Genomic DNA, 21,892 nt, shown 5'->3' on the forward strand with positions numbered 1-21,892 from the left:
CACGATGCCCAAGGCTTTGAGCAGAACTGTCTCAGCCGCCGACGCCTTGGAGTTTCTTGAGCTGGAGCTGGTCGATCTTGTGTTGCAGCGCGGCGTGAAGGGGTCTTGACCCGGACGAACTCCATTGACCACTTCAATTTCTTTTAGCAGGGGGGCGCTAATTTCTTCAGCAAGCCAGCACAAAAGGTTTTAATGTTGCCCAACGCCACTTGCTCCTTGAACGACAGGCGCGTCTCCCCCTGGCTTTGATCAGGCAGGGTACCTTGCACTTCCACTACATGCATCCCAGGTATGTCGATCTCATGCAACATAGTCTTTTCACCCACCGGTCCCACTGCAGGCCGCACCATAGTAGCATCCAAGGCCACTGGCGCGACATGCCACTCGCAATCATTGGGCGCCAGCAATTCCTCTACTGGGGCCCATCCTGCAGAGAGGCATCTGTCCTGGTCTGGCTCCACATGCCTCGGGATGAGCGGCAGGGAGGCCGGCTCCACACGCACTCCCCCAGCACCTGTTCACATGGGCCAGACCACGCGGGGTCCGCCACCATCGGGGCAACCTGATCACTATCCCGTCCTGTCTGTGGAACAGCTGTCCTCTGCATCTCAATATGCTAGACCCGCTCCACGACAGGAGGAGACAGCGCCAGTCCATCCTCATTGGCCATGATCTCATCGGTCCCCGACTTCTCCATTGGCTGGGAATGCTCCACTACAGGAGGGAGGGCGGCCTGCCTGCTCGCGATTGGCAGAATCGGTTCCACCATCGGAGGGAGGGCGGGCTGTCTGCTCTCAATCGCCACTTTATCAGGAATCTCCATATCCTCTGCGCCCCTGTCTCTCTGAGCCGATGTGACTAGCTCGCCAGCTGTCACCACCCCAGTCTCTCGCGGTCTCTCCACCACTCGTTGGTTTGAACGCGTACCGGCTAGTCTCGACAGACCGTGGGCAAACCCCGTGGCCCCAAAGTAGTCGTCGTCATCATGCCTGGCCCCATGGGCGGAATCCGCCAGTCCGAAGGTCCCACCCGGCCTTCTGGCACCTGCCGGCACAAGCGACCTTGTCCACCATCGTCAACGAAGTCTGGCGTACTACAGCTAGCCCCATGGGCGTCGCAAACACCACGAGTCCAGGGGAGCATGGTCCGCTCCCCCTGGACCCTGCCATTAGAGCTGTCTGGCAGTCCACTCTGTCCACTCCCACCATCCGAGCTAGGCGAACGCCGCCAGAGCTCCAGTGCCATATGGTCGCGTATCCGCCAGATGTGAATAAGCGTAGGATACTCCAGCAACTGATGAAAGGAGGGGCGACGCGCCGCCGGGTTCACCACAATATCCGACGGTTCAGGCACCCACAGCAAACGGCGGGCAGGAACCTCATCCGGGTCAACACACCAAGCACGCAACTTGAAGAGGGAGAGATCCTCTCTGTTGGCAGTCTCCGGCGCCAAGCTTTCAATCAGACACGAACTGCCCAACTGAAGGAAATATGCCCTAGAGGCAATAATAAAGTTATTATTTATTTCCTTATTTCATGATAAATGTTTATTATTCATGCTAGAATTGTATTAACCGGAAACATGATACATGTGTGAATACATAGACAAACAGAGTGTCACTAGTATGCCTCTACTTGACTAGCTCATTGATCAAAGATGGTTATGTTTCCTAGCCATAGACATGAGTTGTCATTTGATTAACGGGATCACATCATTAGGAGAATGATGTGATTGACTTGACCCATTCCTTTAGCATAACACTTGATCGTTTAGTATGTTGCTATTGCTTTCTTCATGACTTATACATGTTCCTATGACTATGAGATTATGCAACTCCCATTTACCGGAGGAACACTTTGCGTGCTACCAAACGTCACAACGTAACTGGGTGTTATAAAGGTGCTCTACAGGTGTCTCCAAAGGTACTTGTTGAGTTGGCGTATTTCGAGATTATGATTTGTCACTCCGATTGTCGGAGAGGTATCTCTGGGCCCTCTCAGTAATGCACATCACTATAAGCCTTGCAAGAAATGTGACTAATGAGTTAGTTGCGGGATGATGCATTATGGAACGAGTAAACAGACTTGTCGGTAACGAGATTGAACTAGGTATTGAGATACCGACGATCAAATCTCGGGCAAGTAACATACCGATGACAAAGGGAACAACGTATGTTGTTATGCGGTTTGACCGATAAAGATCTTCGTAGAATATGTAGGAGCCAATATGAGCATCCAGGTTCCGCTATTGGTTATTGACCGGAGACGTGTCTCGGTCATGTCTACATAGTTCTCGAACCCGTAGGGTCCGCACGCTTAAAGTTTGGTGACGACCGGTATTATGAGTTTTTGTGTTTTGATGTATAGTTCAGAGTCCCGGATATGATCACGGACATGACGAGGAGTCTCGAAATGGTCGAGACGTAAAGATAGATATATTGGACGACTATATTCGGACACCGGAAGTGTTTCGAGTGGTTTCGGGGGAAACCGGAGTGCCGGGGGGTTACCGGAACCCCCCGGGGAGTTAATTGGGCCTCGTGGGCCTTAGTGGGAGAAGAGGAGGGGCGGCCAGGGCAGCCGCGCCCCCCCCCCCTCTAGTCCGAATTGGACAAGGAGGGGGGGCGGCGCCCCCCTTTTTCCTTCTCCTCCTCTCTCCCTTCCTTCCCTCTCCTACTCCAACAAGGAAAAGGAGGAGTCGCCCTCCTCCTGGCCGGCCGCCTCCCCCTTGCTCATTTATATACAGGGGCAGGGGGCACCTCGAGACACAAGTTGATCTGTTGATCTATTCCAGCCGTGTGCGGTGCCCCCCTCCACCATATTCCACCTCGGTCATATCGTAGCGGTGCTTAGGCGAAGCCCTGCGTCGGTAGGAACATCATCACCGTCATCACGCCGTCGTGCTGACAGAACTCTCCCATGAAGCTTTGCTGGATCGGAGTTCGCGGGACGTCATCGAGCTGAACGTGTGCTGAACTCGGAGGTGTCGTACGTTCGTTACTTGGATCGGTCGGATCGCGAAGACGTACGACTACATCAACTGTGTTGTGCTAACGCTTCCGCTTTCGGTCTACGAGGGTACGTGGACAACACTCTCCCCTCTCATTGCTATGCATCACAATGATCCTGCGTGTGCGTAGGAATTTTTTTGAAATTACTACGTTCCCCAACAGTGGCATCCGAGCCTGGTTCTATGCGTAGATGTTATATGCACGAGTAGAACACAAGTGAGTTGTGGGCGATACAAGTCATACTGCTTACCAGCACGTCATACTTTGGTTCGGCGGTATTGTTGGATGAAGCGGCCCGGACCGACATTGCGCGTACGCTTACGCGAGACTGGTTCTACCGACGTGCTTTGCACATAGGTGGCTGGCGGGTGTCTGTTTCTCCAACTTTAGTTGAACCGAGTGTGGCTACGCCCGGTCCTTGAGAAGGTTAAAACAGCACTAACTTGACGAACTATCGTTGTGGTTTTGATGCATAGGTAAGAACGGTTCTTGCTCAGCCCGTAGCAGCCACGTAAAGCTTGCAACAACAAAGTAGAGGACGTCTAACTTGTTTTTGCAGGGCATGTTGTGATGTGATATGGTCAAGGCATGATGCTATATTTTATTGTATGAGATGATCATGTTTTGTAACCGAGTTATCGGCAACTGGCAGGAGCCATATGGTTGTCGCTTTATTGTATGCAATGCAATCGCCCTGTAATTGCTTTACTTTATCACTAAGCGGTAGCGATAGTCGTAGAAGCAATAGTTGGCAAGAAGACAACGATGCTACGATGGAGATCAAGGTGTCGTGCCGGTGACGATGGTGATCATGACGGTGCTTCGGAGATGGAGATCACAAGCACAAGATGAGGATGGCCATATCATGTCACTTATATTGATTGCATGTGATGTTTATCTTTTATGCATCTTATTTTGCTTTGATTGACGGTAGCATTATAAGCTGATCTCTCACTAAATTTCAAGATAAAAGTGTTCTCCCTGAGTATGCACCATTGCCAAAGTTCGTCGTGCCGAGACACCACGTGATCATCGGGTGTGATAAGCAATACGTTCATCTACAATGGGTGCAAGCCAGTTTTGCACACGCAGAATACTCGGGTTAAACTTGACGAGCCTAGCATATGCAGATATGGCCTCGGAACACTGAGACCGAAAGGTCGAGCGTGAATCATATAGTAGATATGATCAACATAGTGATGTTCACCATTGAAAACTACTCCATCTCACGTGATGATCGGACATGGTTTTGTTGATTTGGATCACGTGATCACTTAGATGATTAGAGGGATGTCTATCTAAGTGGGAGTTCTTAAGTAATATGATTAATTGAACTTTAATTTATCATGAACTTAGTCCTGATAGTATTTGCATAACTATGTTGTAGATCAATAGCTTGCGTTTAGCTCCCCTGTTTTATTTTTTGATATGTTCCTAGAGAAAACTAAGTTGAAAGATGTTTGTAGCAATGATGCGGATTGGATCCGTGATCTGAGGATTATCCTCATTGCTGCACAGAAGAATTATGTCCTTGATGCACCACTAGGTGACAGACCTATTGCAGGAGCAGATGCAGACCATATGAACGTTTGGCTAGCTCAATATGATGACTACTTGATAGTTTAGTGCACCATGCTTAACAGCTTAGAATCGGGACTTCAAAGACGTTTTGAACGTCATGGACCATATGAGATGTTCCAGGAGTTGAAGTTAATATTTCAAGCAAATACCCGAGTTGAGAGATATGAAGTCTCCAACAAGTTCTATAGCTAAAAGATGGAGGAGAATAGCTCAAGCAGTGAGCATGTGCTCAGATTGTCTGGGTACTACAATCGCTTGAATCAAGTGGGAGTTAATCTTCCAGATAAGATAGTGATTGACAGAATTTTCTAGTCACCATCACCAAGTTAGTAGAACTTCGTGATGAACTATAGTATGCAAGGGAAGACGAAAATGATTCACGAGCTTTTCATGATGATGAAATCGATGAATGTAGAAATCAAGAAAGAGCATCAAGTGTTGATGAAAAACAAGACCACTAGTTTCAAGAAGAGGGCAAAGGGAAAGAAAGGGAACTTCATGTAGAATGGCAAGCAAGTTGTCATTTCCGTGAAGAAGCCCAAAGCTAGACTAAAGCCTGAACTGAGTGCTTCTACTTCAAAGGAAATGGTCACTAGAAGCGGAAATGCCCTGAATATTTGGTGGGTAAGAAGGATGGCAAAGTGAACAAGGGTATATTTGATATACAGGTTATTGATGTGTACCTTACTAGTGTTTATAGTAGCCCCTGGGTATTTGATACTTGTTCGGTTGCTAAAAATTAGTAACTCGAAACAGGAGTTACAGAATAAACAGAGACTAGTTGATGGTGAAATGACGATGTGTGTTGGAAGTGGTTCCAAGATTGATATGATCATCATCGCACACCACCTATACTTTCGGGATTAGTGTTGAACCTTAATAAGTGTTATTTGGTGTTTGCGTTGAGCATGAATATGATTTGATCATGTTTATTGCAATACGGTTATTCATTTAAGTCAAAGAATAATTGTTGTTCTGTTTACATGAATAAAACCTTCGATGGTCATACACCCAATGAAAATAGTTTGTTGGATCTTGATCGTAGTGATACACATATTCATAATATTGAAGCCAAAAGATGCAAAGTTAATAATGATAGTGCAACTTATTTGTGGCACTGCCGTTTAGGTCATATTGGTGTAAAGCGCATGAAGAAACTCCATGTTGATGGGATTTTGGAATCACTTGATTATGAATCACTTGATGCTTGTGAACCATGCCTTATGGGCAAGATGACTAAGACTCCGTTCTCCGGAACAATGGAGCGAGCAACTGACTTATTGGAAATAATACATACTGATGTATGTGATCCGATGAGTGTTGAGGCTCGCGGCGGGTATCATTATTTTCTGACCTTCACAGATGATTTGAGCAGATATGGGTATATCTACTTGATGAAACATAAGTCTGCAATATTTGAAAAGTTCATATAAATTCAGAGTGAAGTGGACAATCATCGTAACAAGAAAATAAAGTTTCTACGATCTGATCGTGGAGGAGAATATTTGAGTTATGAGTTTGGTCTTCATTTGAAACAACGCGGAATAGTTTCGCAACTAACGCCACCTGGATATGGTGTGTCTAAACATCGTAACCATACTTTATTAGATATGGTGCAATCTATGATGTCTCTTACCGATTTACCACTATCGTTTTGGGGTTATGCATTAGAGACAGCTGCATTCACGTTAAATAGGGCACCATCGAAATCTGTTGAGACGACACCATATGAACTGTGGTTTGGCAAGAAACCAAAGTTGTCGTTTCTTAAAGTTTGGGGATGCGATGCTTATGTAAAAAAGTTTCATCCTGATAAGCTCAAACCCAAATCGGAGAAATGTGTCTTCATAGGATACCCAAAGGAGACGGTTGGGTACACCTTCTATCACAGATCCGAAGGCAAGACATTCGTTGCTAAGAATGGATCCTTTCTAGAGAAGGAGTTTCTCTCGAAAGAAGTGAGTGGGAGGAAAGTAGAACTTGATGAGGTAACTGTACCTGCTCCCTTATTGGAAAGTAGTTCATCACAGAAATCTGTTCCTCTGACTCCTACACCAGTGAGGAAGCTAATGATGATGATCATGTAACTTTAGATCAAGTCACTACCGAACCTCGTAGGTCAACCAGAGTAAGATCCGCACCAGAGTGGTATGGTAATCCTGTTCTGGAGGTCATGTTACTTGACCATGACGAACCTACGAACTATGAAGAAGCGATGATGAGCCCAGATTCCGTGAAATGGCTTGAGGCCATGAAATCTGAGATAGGATCCATGTATGAAAACAAAGTATGGACTTTGGTGGAATTGCCCGATGATCGGCAAGCCATTAAGAATAAATGGATCTTCAAGAGGAAGACGAACGCTGATGGTAGTGTTACTATCTACAAAGCTCGACTTGTCGCGAAAGGTTTTCGACAAGTTCAAGGTGTTGACTACGATGAGATTTTCTCACTCGTAGCGATGCTTAAGTCTGTCCGAATCATGTTAGCAAATGCCGCATTTTATGAAATCTGGCAACTGGATAACAAAACTGCATTCTTTAATGGATTTATTAAAGAAGAGTTGTATATGATGCAACCAGAAGGTTTTGTCAATCCTAAAGGTGCTAACAAAGTTTGCAAGCTCCAGCGATCCATCTATGGACTGGTGCAAGCATCTCGGAGTTGGAATATACGCTTTGATAAGTTAATCAAAGAATATAGTTTTATACAGACTTGCGGTGAAGCCTGTATTTACAAGAAAGTGAGTGGGAGCACTACAGCATTTCTGATAAGTATATGTGAATGACATATTGTTGATCAGAAATAATGTAGAATTTTATGGAAAGCATAAAGGAGTATTTAAAAGGAGTTTTTCAAAGAAAGACCTCGGTAAAGCTGCTTACATATTGAGCATCAAGATCTATAGAGATAGATCAAGACGCTTGATAAGTTTTTTCAATGAGTACATACCTTGACAAGTTTTTGAAGTAGTTCAAAATGGAACAGTCAAAGAAAGAGTTCTTTCCTGTGTTGCAAGGTGTGAAATTGAGTAAGACTCAAAGCCCGACCACGACAGAAGATAGAAAGAGAATGAAAGTCATTCCCTATGCCTCAGCCATAGGTTCTATAAAGTATGCCATGCTGTGTACCAGACCTATTGTATACCCTACATTGAATTTGGCAAGGGAGTACAATAGTGATCTAGGAGTAGATCACTGGACAGCGGTCAAAATTATCCTTAGTGGAATAAGGATATGTTTCTCGATTATGGATGTGACAAAATGTTCGTCGTAAAGGGTGACATCGATGCAAGTTTTGACACTGATCCAGATGACTCTAAGTCTCAATCTGGATACATATTGAAAGCGGGAGCAATTAGCTAGAGTAGCTCCGTGCAGAGCATTGTTGACATAGAAATTTGCAAAATACATACGGATCTGAATGTGGCAGACCCGTTGACTAAACTTCTCTCACAAGCAAAACATGATCACACCTTCGTACTCTTTGGGTGTTAATCACATAGCGATGTGAAATAGATTATTGACTCTAGTAAACCCTTTGGGTGTTGGTCACATGACGATGTGAACTATGAGTGTTAATCACATGGTGATGTGAACTATTGGTGTTAAATCACATGGCGATGTGAACTAGATTATTGACTCTAGTGCAAGTGGGAGACTGAAGGAAATATGCCCTAGAGGCAATAATAAAGTTATTATTTATTTCCTTATTTCATGATAAATGTTTATTATTCATGCTAGAATTGTATTAACCAGAAACATGATACATGTGTGAATACATAGACAAACAGAGTGTCACTAGTATGCCTCTACTTGTCTAGCTCGTTGATCAAAGATGGTTATGTTTCCTAGCCATAGACATGAGTTGTCATTTCATTAACGGGATCACATCATTAGAGAATGATGTGATTGACTTGACCCATTCCGTTAGCTTAGCACTTGATCGTTTAGTATGTTGCTATTGCTTTCTTCATGACTTATACATGTTCCTATGACTATGAGATTATGCAACTCCCGTTTACTGGAGGAACACTTTGTGTGCTACCAAACGTCACAACGTAACTGGGTGTTATAAAGGTGCTCTACAGGTGTCTCCAAAGGTACTTGTTGAGTTGGCGTATTTCGAGATTAGGATTTGTCACTCCGATTGTCGGAGAGGTATCTCTGGGCCCTCTCGGTAATGCACATCACTATAAGCCTTGCAAGCAACGTGACTAATGAGTTAGTTGCGGGATGATGCATTACGGAACGAGTAAAGAGACTTGTCCGTAACGATATTGAACTAGGTATTGAGATACCGACGATCGAATCTCGGGCAAGTAACATACCGATGACAAAGGGAACAACGTATGTTGTTATGCGGTTTGACCGATAAAGATCTTCGTAGAATATGTAGGAGCCAATATGAGCATCCAGGTTCCGCTATTGGTTATTGACCGGAGACGTGTCTCGGTCATGTCTACATAGTTCTTGAACCCGTAGGGTCCGCACGCTTAAAGTTTGGTGACAATCGGTATTATGAGTTTTTGTGTTTTGATGTACCGAAGGTAGTTCGGAGTCCCGGATATGACACGGACATGACGAGGAGTCTCGAAATGGTCGAGACGTAAAGATCGATATATTGGACGACTATATTCAGACACCGGAAGTGTTCCGAGTGGTTTCGGAGAAAATCAGAGTGCCGGGGGGTTACCGGAACCCCCCGGGGAGTTATTTGGGCCTCGTGGGCCTTAGTGGGAGAAGAGGAGGGGCGGCCAGGGCAGCCGTGCGCCCCCTCCCCCTCTATTCCAAATTGGACAAGGAGGGGGCGGCGCCCCCCTTTTTCCTTCTCCTCCTCTCTCCCTTCCTTCCCTCTCCTACTCCAACAAGGAAAAGGAGGAGTCCTACTCCCGGTGGGAGTAGGACTCCCCCCTTGGCGCGCCCTCCTCCTGGCCGGCCGCCTTCCCCCTTTCTCCTTTATATACGGGGGTAGGGGGGCACCTCGAGACACAAGTTGATCTGTTGATCTATTCCAGCCGTGTGCGGTGCCCCCCTCCACCATATTCCACCTCGGTCATATCGTAGCGGTCCTTACGCAAAGCCCTGTGTCGGTAGCAACATCATCACTGTCATCACGCCGTCGTGCTGACGGAACTCTCTCATGAAGCTCTGCTGGATCGGAGTTCGCGGGACGTCATCGAGCTGAACGTGTGCTGAACTCGGAGGTGCCGTACGTTCGGTACTTGGATCGGTCGGATCGCGAAGACGTACGACTACATCAACCGCGTTGTGCTAACGCTTCCATTTTTGGTCTACGAGGGTACATGGACAACACTCTCCCCTCTCGTTGCTATGCATCACCATGATCCTGCGTGTGCATAGGAATGTTTTTGAAATTACTACGTTCCCAACCACCAACAGCTCCGTCGCCGTCTCCCTCGACCAAGCATGCGAAGGCACTCCTTCAATCATCAGATCCACCTGAACTCGCATGAGCTTTGATTTGGCTTGCGCCTGCCGCAACCATGGCTTGATGAACAGCTTGAAACCCTGGTGCTCAACGAACGGCACCCCCAGCGCTCTGTTACGGACCTCATGCGATGCAAAGACTACCAGAAAGTCTTCCGGGTGAAATTTGTGCACCGAAAAACGATGCCTTGGGATGTCGAGCTGCTCCGAGATGGCGATCGCCGCATCCACACATGAGACCGGTGGTCTGGCACCTCCCACATACATCACCACCGGGAGCTGCAGGCGGCGCTCCAAATCCTCCATCCCCGCTGAGTGCGGCAGAATGCAGACCTCTGCACGCGCTTGCTGGGGCAGGCCGACAGGCATGGTGGGAGGGAGACCGGGCGCAACTGGCGAGGGCGACGCCCAAGGCGCATCCTGCCGAGGCTCCATCAGTCTCCTCCCCACCCCCGGCGCGAGCACCGGCGCCGGATCTGTCCGACGCGCCTTCGAGACCCTGTCGATGACCGCCCTGCGTAGTTCCTCCGCTGCGATCGGACTGCGCGGCACCGTGCATTGGCAAGACACATGCCTAGAGAAACCACATCGGATGCAGAGCGGATCGTTGGTGCAGTCGTGCCGCCGGTGACCCTCCTGAAAACACCGGAAGCAGAGTCCATACAGATCTGGCAGAATCAGTCACCTTTCGGAGGAAGATGAGGATGACATGCTCCTGTGGCCGCCAGCCTCCTGCTGGCGCCGCAGCGCCCGGCGACGCCTCCAGAGCGCCTTGTGGGTAGGGCCCGGTCTGTGCCACGCCTCTGGCGCCGGCACAGGCTGGGGCATGCCGGCGGAAGAGGAGTGCGCCGACCCCGGCGAGCCCGAGAGGCCAAGACTGGACACCACCGGCCTTTCGCGATGAAAAGAGGAGGCGACGGAAGGCGGGCTGCGAGATCCCGACGCCATGGGGAGTGAGAGGGGAGGTGGACGCCGGGACCGGAGTGGCACCCGGCGGCGGGGAGGTTGGGCGCTGGTGCCGGAGTGGCGGCCGGCGGGAGGCACGCACTAGGAGCCTAGGAGGGAGGAGGCAGAATTCAGTTTCCCTCTAACTGTCTGATCTTCTATTACGAGTATCTTATATTATGCAATGTGGTGCTCAGTTAACGTTTGGTTCATTTGTTGTGGTGTTTAGTTAACTGCTTGGTTCAATTCTGCAATGCGATGTTCAATTGTTGTGGCTGCATTCTGTTATTGTATACCATGTGAGAAATAAATCGAATTTGGTTGTACTAAATACATGAGAAACAAATACAATTGCTATATTTTCAAGTTGTTAAGCATGCTTGGTTTGGTTAACTGTCTGATCTTCTATTAGGAGTATGTTATATTGTGCAATGTGGTGCTCGGTTAATGTTTGGTTCATTTGTTGTGGTGTTTAGCTAACTGCTTGGTTCAATTCTACACGGCGATGTCCAATTGCCATGGGTAGAATTTTGTATTGTTGTGCATGTGAGGAATAAATTGAATTTGGCTGCACTTAATACATGAGAAACATATACAAGTGCTATATTTCCTAGTTTTTAATCATGCTTGGTTTGGATAAATGGGTTTTTCATGTGGCTTGAATTAATCTGATGAATCTGCAATGTGCTTATTTTTCATCAACATATTTTACTGATAGCATGCGAACCCTTACTTAACCTGATGACTAACTACCTTATATGTGTTGCAGGGAAACAATGGGAAGCACTGAGGTTTACAATCGAGGTTAGCACGTGCATGGTCCGTTGTCTAATAGCACATTATTGTGCAATTACAGGAACCATTCTAATATTTAGGTTTTTAACAATTTGGTCTTGCACATGTAGGTCCTGCTGTCATAGGGTTTGACCCACTATTCGACCCTTTTTGCATATGGGGAAATGAGTTGTCCATGAATATCAGTCAAGTCAAGAAACTTAGAAAGATTGTTAGGATAAAGAAATTAGCGACAAAAAACAACAAGACCTTTGTCCGCACAATGAATAAGACATCAGTTCGCTACAGGATGGTACTAACTATTATACCTTGCCTTTTTTATTCCTTTGCCCCATTTCCAATATAGAGAAGATATTTATGAACATCCTTGTTTTCAGGCCTTTCCAAAGCAGTTCACTGATTATTACCTCTCAAACCACCTGTATGGTCAGGAGGCGAGGAAGGTATTCATACAACACGCACGGTTCAATATTGAAGTGTTCCTGAAGAGGACGAAGGATGGACGGTCCATCATGGCCTAAAGTTACAAAGACCTTCAACATCAATGAAGGCTCAATATTCGCCTCCTGCTTCAGCAGTTTTCCAGATGAGATACATCTGTCTATGTACCGTCTATGATGCTAATTTCGAAAGGTTATAGATGTTGCATGTGAAACTTGGTCCTGGTGTAGTTGTGTAATGGGGTAGCTGAGTGCTGAAGCTATATGATATTGTACTCTGATCTATTTCAATTATGAAAATGAAATATATTGTGTGCTTAATATGAAATGTCAATTAGATTAATAAATGGATTATGAAAAATCAGATAACTAGCCTGCTAATTGTGTTTTTCTATTGCAAACGGTTATTGAGAAAACACCGTGTGCGATGCATTCAATAACGCACACAGTTTCTAAGAATAAACCGTGTTAGATTAATGAACAATCACACACAACATCCTCTTGAAAACTGTTTACGTTAGGCCACCTCGCGCAAACGTTTACCACATAAAAACTATGTGTGATGGATAGCCCTTGACACACAGTTTTTTCTAGACACCGTGTGTGATGAATCCAATAACGCAAACGATAAAATTGTTAATACCGTGTACAATGGAAACGCTATCACAGAAGATTTAACCGGGAAAATTGTGTGTGATGTACTTGCGCACAGAAACGTTTTCCTTAAAGCGACTGTGTGGGATGTATATACAAACGGAAACGTTTAGCGCTGGCTGACTGTGTGGGATGTACTTACGACCGGAAATGATTTCACCTGTATAATTGTATTTTTTTAGCACTAATGTACGTATTTCTGTATTTGAGTGCTCGCCGGTCGCACACGACCTTATTTTGCCGAGCGTGTGTGCCAGGAGGGCATATCCCCGATGATTTTTGTGTCGTGTGGGAAGGACCCCCTATCGCCCACACTCACTTGGCGACGGTTCCAAAGGCCGTCTCGGAAAGGGGTTAAAAACCGTTTGTTTAGCAGCTTGCTGTACTAGTGGAAGCCGAGAATCAAATTGGTAATCTGTCTATCAGCAGATGGCTTAGGCAATTGACGATTAAGCACTCATCTTGACCTACGACCAGACATGAATAGGCGATGCGTTGTACTGTTGCACTCATCTTCTTCTTTCTCATTCCTCGCCAACTTTTGTTCTCGTTCATACTTATTTTCCAAAATACTCTTTCTTTCTTTTTTTTCTCTTATTATTTGAAACACTCTTTCTTTCTCCAACACCATGCATCACTTGGTGGCTTTAGTTCTTTTTCCTTCTTATTTTTGGAACACTCTTTCTTTTTATTATAACATGAACCACCTGGCCAGTGTTGTGTCGTGTTGTCCTTACCCGCAAACATTTCGGCAACTCTCAGCGTGTGGACATCCTGCGGAGCATAGACTTCATCCATCTTGGTGAACGCGAGGTCGCCCATGTCGCAAGCGCATGGTGGTCGTTGTCCATGTTGCCAAGCGGTGCTCGGTGCTTGGCCATGTAGCTGAGAGCCCGTTGATCGTTCTTGCCCACGAGCGCTTTTAAAATGATTCGTCACAACTAATTGCTTGCTTAATTAATTAAGTACACAAAAAATTAACGACCGACCTAATTCTCTGCATGCCTAATTACCTGCCAACCAAATCAAGTAATTATCTGATGAATTGGAAAAAATCCCTACTTCTAATTATCTGTAGGCATAAAAATTGTCTAACAAATTAATTAGTTGCATTAATGACTCAATTTTTAAATTGATTCGGTGCGAAAAAAATTCATACTCAAATGGACCTAACTAAATGCATACGCAATTAACTGTCTAGCTGATTAGTTGCATCAATGGTTTGATTTCCAAATTGATTCAGTGCTCGATTTCTAAATTATTTTCACATGAATGGCTGCTACAAACGACTATGACGGCGACTACTAAGTAATGTAGGACACATGCCCTTAACGAGTTCTTGACATTTAAATGTACACACTTGATTTGAGAATGTAGCCGTGCTGGCTCTTTGTTTGACCGACAAGAAATATAATATGACCGCGTCCACGTGGCGGTATGACGACCCGCCTCCCGCTACGGTCATCCTCGACGCCGTGATCCATGCCCGGGCATTCTCGAGCATTGCGCCAGCGTTTGGCCCAGCCACAACATCTTCCACGATGTCGTGGACGACGTCCCTCCGGAGGGGCGCGCAGATGCGTACGCCCATATGAAACTTGAGATTGCAACGCATAGCGCGCGGGATTAGTGATTTGTCATGAAGGATCTTATTTTATTAGGGAAGATTATCGAGAAAAATCGTATGTTTGTCTTTTAGTAAGGTGAGATCTCCCATATATGGTGCAATTTCTGAATTCTTAATTAATTATTATTTACATGATTGAATTAAATCAACAACTACCAAAGGAAACACGGAACAAGATCTCCCCTTAATGGGATTCGGTTTTTTAATGGGAAGAAGAAAAACCAGTGGGAGGGGGTGGTGGGAGGTGGGACGAAGTAAATTCGAAAGAAAATAAACCGTACTAGGCTACCAACTGCTCCATTAGGAGTAGAGATTTCTAACTTATTCTCCATTACTGAAAACATTTTTCGACGCGCTTGACATTGTAACTTTTTAGACATGAATATACCATTAGAAATTGACTTGTGTCCTAATAGTATTTGGCAATATGATGCATGGTGTTGTGCATGTTTGCCTAGAGATGAAAGAATCTACATTGTTGGATTGACTGCTATTTGTTGAGCTAGCTGTAACCGAGCTACTTTCGAGTTTAATCTCCCTTAAACTCCATTTGAGGTTGTATGTACAAAATGTGTTGGAATTGCAGAAGGCGCTTATTAGATGCTAGAAAACTTTAATCTACGATACCAACCATGACAAATATGTTGTGCAACATCTTATAGTTTTTTTTTTTTTGCAAGGTGTTTTCAAGCACTAGTGGCACAATAGCAGTAGAGAGCAATGTGCCATGAACTGTTGTTGGTCATGTCGGCTATTCTCGAATGCCATAGGATTTGACATCGACTGTTGTTGATCAGATTGGCTACACGCGAGTGCCATGGGATTTTTTGCTTGAGGTTAGCAGCTGGCAGCTACCCAGCCTTGGCACCACATCGGGCCTACGCGGCAAGCAGCAGCTAGGTCCGCAGATCAATGATCAGTTTTCTCTAGCGAAGGGAAGAAATCGTCCGGCCTTTTTGCGCCCAAGAATACCAGCCCATAACTTGGGGAGCATAAGCACCGGCCATGAATTTTTTTGAGTGGGCCCCAGCCCAGAAGCCCAGAAGCGCCGGCCTCTGCAAGCGAGCCGTACCACGGCCTAACGGGCTTACAGCCCACCGAGCATTAACCAAGGCAACTACCCAAAACCAACCGAAGTCAAGGAAGGAAAAAAATGCTACGGGGCAGATCAAATCGAGGCAGGAAGTAGCTCAGCCCCCCGGAGTGGACTGGCCGGAGCGGACGGGAGCAGGATGGAGTGGACGACGGTGGAGACGGCTGACGGGGCCAAGCTGAGCGTGCGGCTCTTCAAGCCGGCGGCGCCGGTGGAGGACGCGGAGGACGTGGCGGTGGTGCTCGTGCACCCCTACACGATCCTCGGCGGCGTGCAGGGCCTGCTGCGCGGCATGGCCCAGGGCCTCGCGGAGCGGGGCCACCGCGCCGTCACCTTCGACATGCGCGGCGCCGGGCGCTCCACCGGCCGCGCCTCGCTCACGGGCTCCAGCGAGGTCAGGGACGTCGTCGCCGTCTGCCGCTGGGTCGCCGACACCCTCAAGCCGCGCGCCGTCCTCCTCGTCGGCTCCTCCGCCGGTAGGTTAACTCCGACGATCCCCTCGATCCTGTCCGTACGTGTTCGGTTTGCCTTGTTGTGAGATTCAGCGAAGTCGGGAATCAAATTGACCAAACTAGTGCAGTAGCTATTCTGAAACTGTCTGTCAGCAGATGGCTTAGGCAATTGATGATTAAGCACTCATCTTGACCTGCGACCAGAAATGAATAGGCGATGCGTTGTACTGTTGTATCGGAATTGAAAGCTCGAACAACCTTTTGTCCTTATGGAATTTGCCTTCAAAATGTACTCATCGTACAATTTTCTTATTACTTCAGTGTCCCCAAAGTCCAAAGATCAAACTAACAGCTGGGTATTACTCACTGTCTCACTGATTTGTGCTCGGGGCTGTTGAGCGGCTGCGAAGCAACCCTTAAGACTCAGAGGCTCCAGTGACTGACCTTATCGTATTGTTAGGGCAACCCCCATCTTCTCAGAAGCAATTTTTCTTGTTAGGTTATCACCACTATTTTTCAGCCAATCCTTAACGTAGGATACCCTGGTCTTCTCCACCGATGCGGCGATGCATGTTCAGTTTGCCATGACGCGAGATTCAGTGAGGCCAGTAATAAAATTGACCAAACAAGTACCTCTTCTGAAACTGTATGTCAACAATTGGCATAAGCAATTGACAACAATTATACACTCATCTTGACCAGCGACTAATGAATAGGCGATGTGTTGCACTGTTGCATCAGAATTGAAAGCACACCTACAGTTCTCTTTGAGTTGGCATAAGCTCAAACTTTCTCTCCTCATTGAATTTGCCTTCAAATGTACTCATCATACAGTTCTCTTACTATTTCAGTGACCCTAAAGTCCAAAGATCTAACTAACAGCTGGGTATTACTCACTGAAATGTGTTCAGGGCAGTTGAGCAGGTGCTAAGTATCCCGTAGGACTAAGAGGCTCCCGTGGTGACCTTATCCTATTTTTAGAGTAACTCCAATCTTCTCAGAAGCAACCTTTCTTGCTAGGTCATTACCACTACTTTTCATCCGATCATTAATGCAGGACACTAGACTTAGAAGATTAGTATTTCTCAGAAGCAGCCTGGACATTAGACAGTTGTGCTGTACCTATTTTTGGCCACTCATCTGTCCTAAAGATTAGTATTGACTTGACAGTAATGAGGTGTGCAAAGCACACCTACTCTGCTTACCTCTACCCAGTACTGCTCCCTGTGCTCCTAACTGGATTGGTGTGCAAGGGTCTTTCGTAATGTTAACACAGTGCAAAGCAGTGGCAACTAATTAAGTACAGGTAAGAGAACTTGTGCTGTTGCACAAAATACAGGATGATGACGAAATCGTTATGCCTACTAGTTTTCTTCATCCATTCATGTAACTACTAAATTATGTTTGGTCATGTATCTCAGTCTAGTTTCCTGTCACAGGAGCACCAATTGCGGGATCTGCAGTTGATAAGGTTGACCAGGTGGTTGGCTATGTTAGCATCGGGTACCCATTTGGTTTATTGGCCTCAATCCTATTCGGCAGACATCATGATGCTATCCTCAAGTCTGAGAAACCAAAGTTATTCATCATGGGAACCAAAGATGGCTTTACGAGCGTAAAGCAGCTGCAAAACAAGCTCAAGTCTGCTGCTGGACGGGTTGATACACACTTGATTGAAGGAGCCGGTCACTTCCAAATGGAAGGTCCTGCTTTTGATGCCCAGATGGTAGATCTCATTGTCAATTTTATCAAATCTTTGCCCAAATAGTGTACTGTAACTGTGTGAAAGTGCTCAAAGCGTGTAGTGATGAACATCGAAAACATACGATTTGGATAGTGCCTTCATGGTCTGTATTTTCTCGTGTTGTATTGTACATTGGGTGTTGTGTTCGAGATAGTAATCAAATCTTAGTCTCCATTTCATATGAGTTTTAGGCTCGGCGATGCAAGCTGCACGGAAAATCTTATTGTCATCGTGACATTGTAATCCAATCTTATTATTTTTTTGTATAGCCATACTTCTACTTGTGAGTGGTTGCTATCCTTGCAGTCCAAAAACTGTACTCACATCATTATAATGGAACCAGGTATAGTTTCTGTCTCTTTCTGTCTTTCTGAAATTGTTTGCCAAACGGTTAGCTTCGTCGTAGGTTATATACATGACGGATGTTGATCTTATGTCTTGTTCTCTGTTTTCAGGCTGGTGAAGGGTGGCCTTCATGACGACGAACCGAGACTAGAAACCTGAGGTTATATATGACCGGTGTTGATCTAATGTCTTATTCCCAGTTTTCAGGCTGGTGAAGGGTGGCCTTCACGGCGACGAACGTACGCTAGAAACTTGAGATGCACGTAACGCGGCTGATCCATCTAACAATAAATAAACTCGTTTCAACTTTCAACAGATTTGGCTTCGAGGGATTTTATCATCAGCTTCGGAAACCTCTGCGACGAGCAACCAACGTGTTGGATTTGATTTGAGCTGAAACAAGAGGCAGAGGGGGGCCTATCTCGGCATCGGTAGGTCTGATCCTCCTGCAATTTGGTCTGCACCTAGGTCATTTTTCCGGCTTTTTCGTGTCAGCAGATCAGATGGCGTGGATCTGCAGCGCGCGTCATCAAGGGCCGTACGTGGTCCTAATCTCCCTCGCTTTATTTGCAAAACCTCAGCGTAAACTGTACCCCAGCTGACGCCTCTAGTGCTGCAGGTGGAGCGCAGATGCAGATCCGGAGGTGGTGACGAAACACAAAATCTTTTGCTGCACTGAGTTGCTGTAGAATGCTATTTTTTACTGTACCGAATAAAATTGTTTTTTTTTCAATTCACAGTTCATGTTTCAAGCATGCCGAGCTCACAAGTTAGCGGTGAGAATTGAAGGGCAATAACTCGGCCAGGACCTGACATCAAGAGCAGCAAGTACACCCGTCTTCTTTCATGTTTGTGTAGAGATACGGTGGTGCCACACCACTGATCATCGGTACGCGTCCTAGCTTTGGTCCTTTATCTAGAAAAAAAATCACCCCGATCCAAAATCCACGCTAGTAAATTGTAAATAAGAAGATGAAATACGAATTCAAAGCAGAGAGGGGAAGAAATCACGGTGCAGTGCCGTGTCAGGATTCAGAAATAATTTAGTCGAGCCACTTGCCACAGGAGCTGGAGTGGACTCGGCTTTGTCTAATTAGTAAGTACTGTCTGGTAGTGGTAACTAAGTGCCATTTCACTGTAGATAATAATTAATTAATAACGTTGATACTTCTTAGACAACTGCATAAGCTGGTAACACGCCGAGTAGAAACATGCAGGGCACGGCTAATACTGTGCGGTAAATAGTAGAACATGACCAGTAGAATGTTTGGTAACCCTAGGAGGCACAGGCACAGGGGTGCTGTGTCAGGTGTTGAAAGCAGGCAAGGCAACTACTGCTACCGACGTTAAACATCCGCTAACACTGAACAAAAATGCCATCATGGTAAAACCGCAGCACGTTCATAGGGATCCACGCCGATTAACTTTTTAAGCCCGGAAATTGCCAAGAAGCACATAACTATCTTCAACGGTGGGTAGGCTGCAAGTAAAAATGATAAACAATGGGCAAATGACCCCTCAACAATATATCTAGAAGGGCTAGCTCCCCCTCTCTTTCCCTCTCTCTCTCTCTCTCTCGCCCCAGCTGCTGCCTGCTATGCCCCAGCAGCTATTGGAGCTCGGCCATCCAGAAGTGCCAGAGCGCTAGCTTTGGTAGCTGTTCGTCGATAAGAGCCCCCCTCCCGCTTCGCACACGCCACATATAGCAATCTTTGCTGCTGCCTCCCGATCCGCTGTACTTCCGGCATCGCGAGCCAGAGATTATCACCGATCCATCGTTTCTTTTCCTCTAGCGCCAGGAGAGCTCTATCTTCTTCTTTTTTTGCGGAGATTGGTGCTGCTGCTTGGAGTAGACGCCAGCTTTGTGGCAGGTCAGTTCCTCGTTTTCCGTCCATTAATTTGAGAAATGGTTCAGCTGTTGATTTGAATCAGTCCTTGTTTATCTTTCTGCTTTCTTGCATAGATAGATTATATGTTTTGTAAGAGATTTATTTAAGTTTGTATCCGTCAGATGCGTATTGTTTTGCTGTAGCTTGCGTCTGGATATTTGGGTTGCTTGATCTGAATTTGCATCTTTTCGATTGTCATGGATCTCAATGAGAATCATACTTTTTTCGAGAATGAATAAGAATCATACTTGCTCATTTCTCACATACACAAGCCAAGAACGCCATAGAACATTTTGGTGATGTACTAGCTTGTTTTATAACGGCATGTAGATTGGTTCAGTAGTCAGTTTGTTGATTTCTATCAATCCAAATCCGAGGCTTTTCACCTCTCGTTCAGGAGTAAGAATTTGTAATCGCTGTTCTTCATACTACTACTGCAGATTTATAGGATAACTTTAGCTGGATTATCTTAGCACAAGGTATCTCTGTAAAACACTCCAGTTTCAGTAACCAAACTGATAAACAGAAGCAGCCGATTCATTGGTAGCCCAAACCAATCTATAGTATCTTGCTGCTGCTGAGCTGAACCGATCAATGGGTAGAGGAAGAGGCAGAGGCAGAGGAAGGACGGCAGCCATTGCCAGGAGCCATGAAGACAAAGGAAGCAGCGGCGAAGAGGTGGTGCCAGCGAGAAAGAGGAGAGGGAGGCCGCAGAAGCACTTCGCCGATAAAATCGAACAGGTTGATGTTGAGAATTTCGTAGAAGACGTCGATGGCGGCGATGAAGATGGCAAAGATGTTAAACTGAATGCAAGTGCTGGTGTGAAGAGAGGCAGGCCACTGAAGGAGAGCCCCAACATCGTCCTGGAAGAGAACAGCAATTCCAGCGTTCGATCAAGCAGCGATGAATCGGCCAGGACCAATGGATTCAGGCAGATTGGGAACCGGAGGAAGAGCACGCCACGGCGAGCAGCGGAAGCGGGCCTAGAATGCAAGTGATCGCTGAGCAATGCCATGCCAATCCATACAATTTTCGGCACCAGGTAGCCTTCATAATTTGTTTCAAATGTAAACATGACATGCACTGAGTGCTGAAATTCGTGTGTTTATGTGGACGCAAAATGTATGAACTGGTGATAGAACACCTACGGAATCTTGGTCAGCTGTTGTAGGCTGATTGCTACTAGTATTTTGGTCTGCTTGTTTGTAGCAGAGCTTTTCTTGAGGACGACTAGGGATGATAGTATTGCAATTTTGATCATGTTGTTGGTGCTACTCAGGATAAGAGTTATCTATCCAAGCTGTTTTATGTATTTTTGGCTCCTACTCTGGTTCGTCGATCTTATCCAAACGAAACAGCTACTGGATTATATATGTTCAGACAAAAGAAAGCTAGTGCTATATTATACTACTCCAGAAGCCATCGTGCCAAGTTGTAGGACGACGAAATTCCTCCTCGTCAGCAGAGACGATCGTGCGAACTTGATGCTGGAAACTGATGCATTGTGTGATGCAGTAGCATTGCATTTGGACAGTCGTTCTCTCTGCATATCATCTACTCCCAACCAACCAACCAACCAGCCAGGGCTCCCACACCACGATCCAATTGGGAGCACATGACAGGAGCCTTGACGCAGATGAGGTGGTGGTGGTGTCGCTGTAGCATCGGAAACCCAGGCCGCGTCGGGGAGGTAGGGGGGTTCGGGAGTCCGGACACGCGGGGGCAGGGCACGGCCGGCAGCGGCTTTCCTTTCCGCAAAGCTGCGCCGCTTTGCGACTCGCCCGGCTCGGTGTGGGGTGGCGCGGCGGTGGCCTGCGCGGCGGCCCCGCGGCACGTGCTGCTGGCCGACGAGGGCCGCGGAACGGC

The 21,892-nt window shown here is 46.4% G+C and overlaps 2 protein-coding genes across 2 annotated transcripts; both read left to right on the forward strand.

The window, feature by feature from the left end:
- The first annotated feature begins 15,646 nt into the window (after positions 1-15,646).
- LOC109781988 (uncharacterized) lies at positions 15,647-18,057 on the forward strand. Its single transcript, XM_020340578.4, has 2 exons — positions 15,647-16,071; positions 17,487-18,057. The coding sequence occupies exons 1-2, from the start codon at positions 15,735-15,737 to the stop codon at positions 17,813-17,815; spliced, it is 666 nt and encodes a 221-aa protein (XP_020196167.1). The 5' UTR covers positions 15,647-15,734; the 3' UTR covers positions 17,816-18,057.
- A 1,588-nt stretch (positions 18,058-19,645) lies between these two features.
- LOC109781989 (uncharacterized) lies at positions 19,646-21,338 on the forward strand. The gene is made up of 2 exons (XM_020340579.3): positions 19,646-20,007; positions 20,466-21,338. Exon 2 carries the CDS (start codon positions 20,620-20,622, stop codon positions 21,022-21,024), a length of 405 nt encoding a protein of 134 aa, XP_020196168.1. The 5' UTR covers positions 19,646-20,007; positions 20,466-20,619; the 3' UTR covers positions 21,025-21,338.
- Positions 21,339-21,892: the final 554 nt, after the last annotated feature.

This window comes from Aegilops tauschii, chromosome 6 (genome assembly GCF_002575655.3).
Source record: "Aegilops tauschii subsp. strangulata cultivar AL8/78 chromosome 6, Aet v6.0, whole genome shotgun sequence".
Lineage (NCBI taxonomy): Eukaryota > Viridiplantae > Streptophyta > Magnoliopsida > Poales > Poaceae > Aegilops > Aegilops tauschii.

Excerpts from the sequence above, each read along its gene's own strand:
- LOC109781988 (XM_020340578.4), top strand. The coding sequence starts at position 15,735 with ATGGAGTGGACGACGGTGGAGACGGCTGACGGGGCCAAGCTGAGCGTG. Across the intron at positions 16,072-17,486 it reads CCTCGTCGGCTCCTCCGCCG|GAGCACCAATTGCGGGATCT; the intron begins GTAGGTTAACTC and ends TTCCTGTCACAG.
- LOC109781989 (XM_020340579.3), top strand. The coding sequence starts at position 20,620 with ATGGGTAGAGGAAGAGGCAGAGGCAGAGGAAGGACGGCAGCCATTGCC.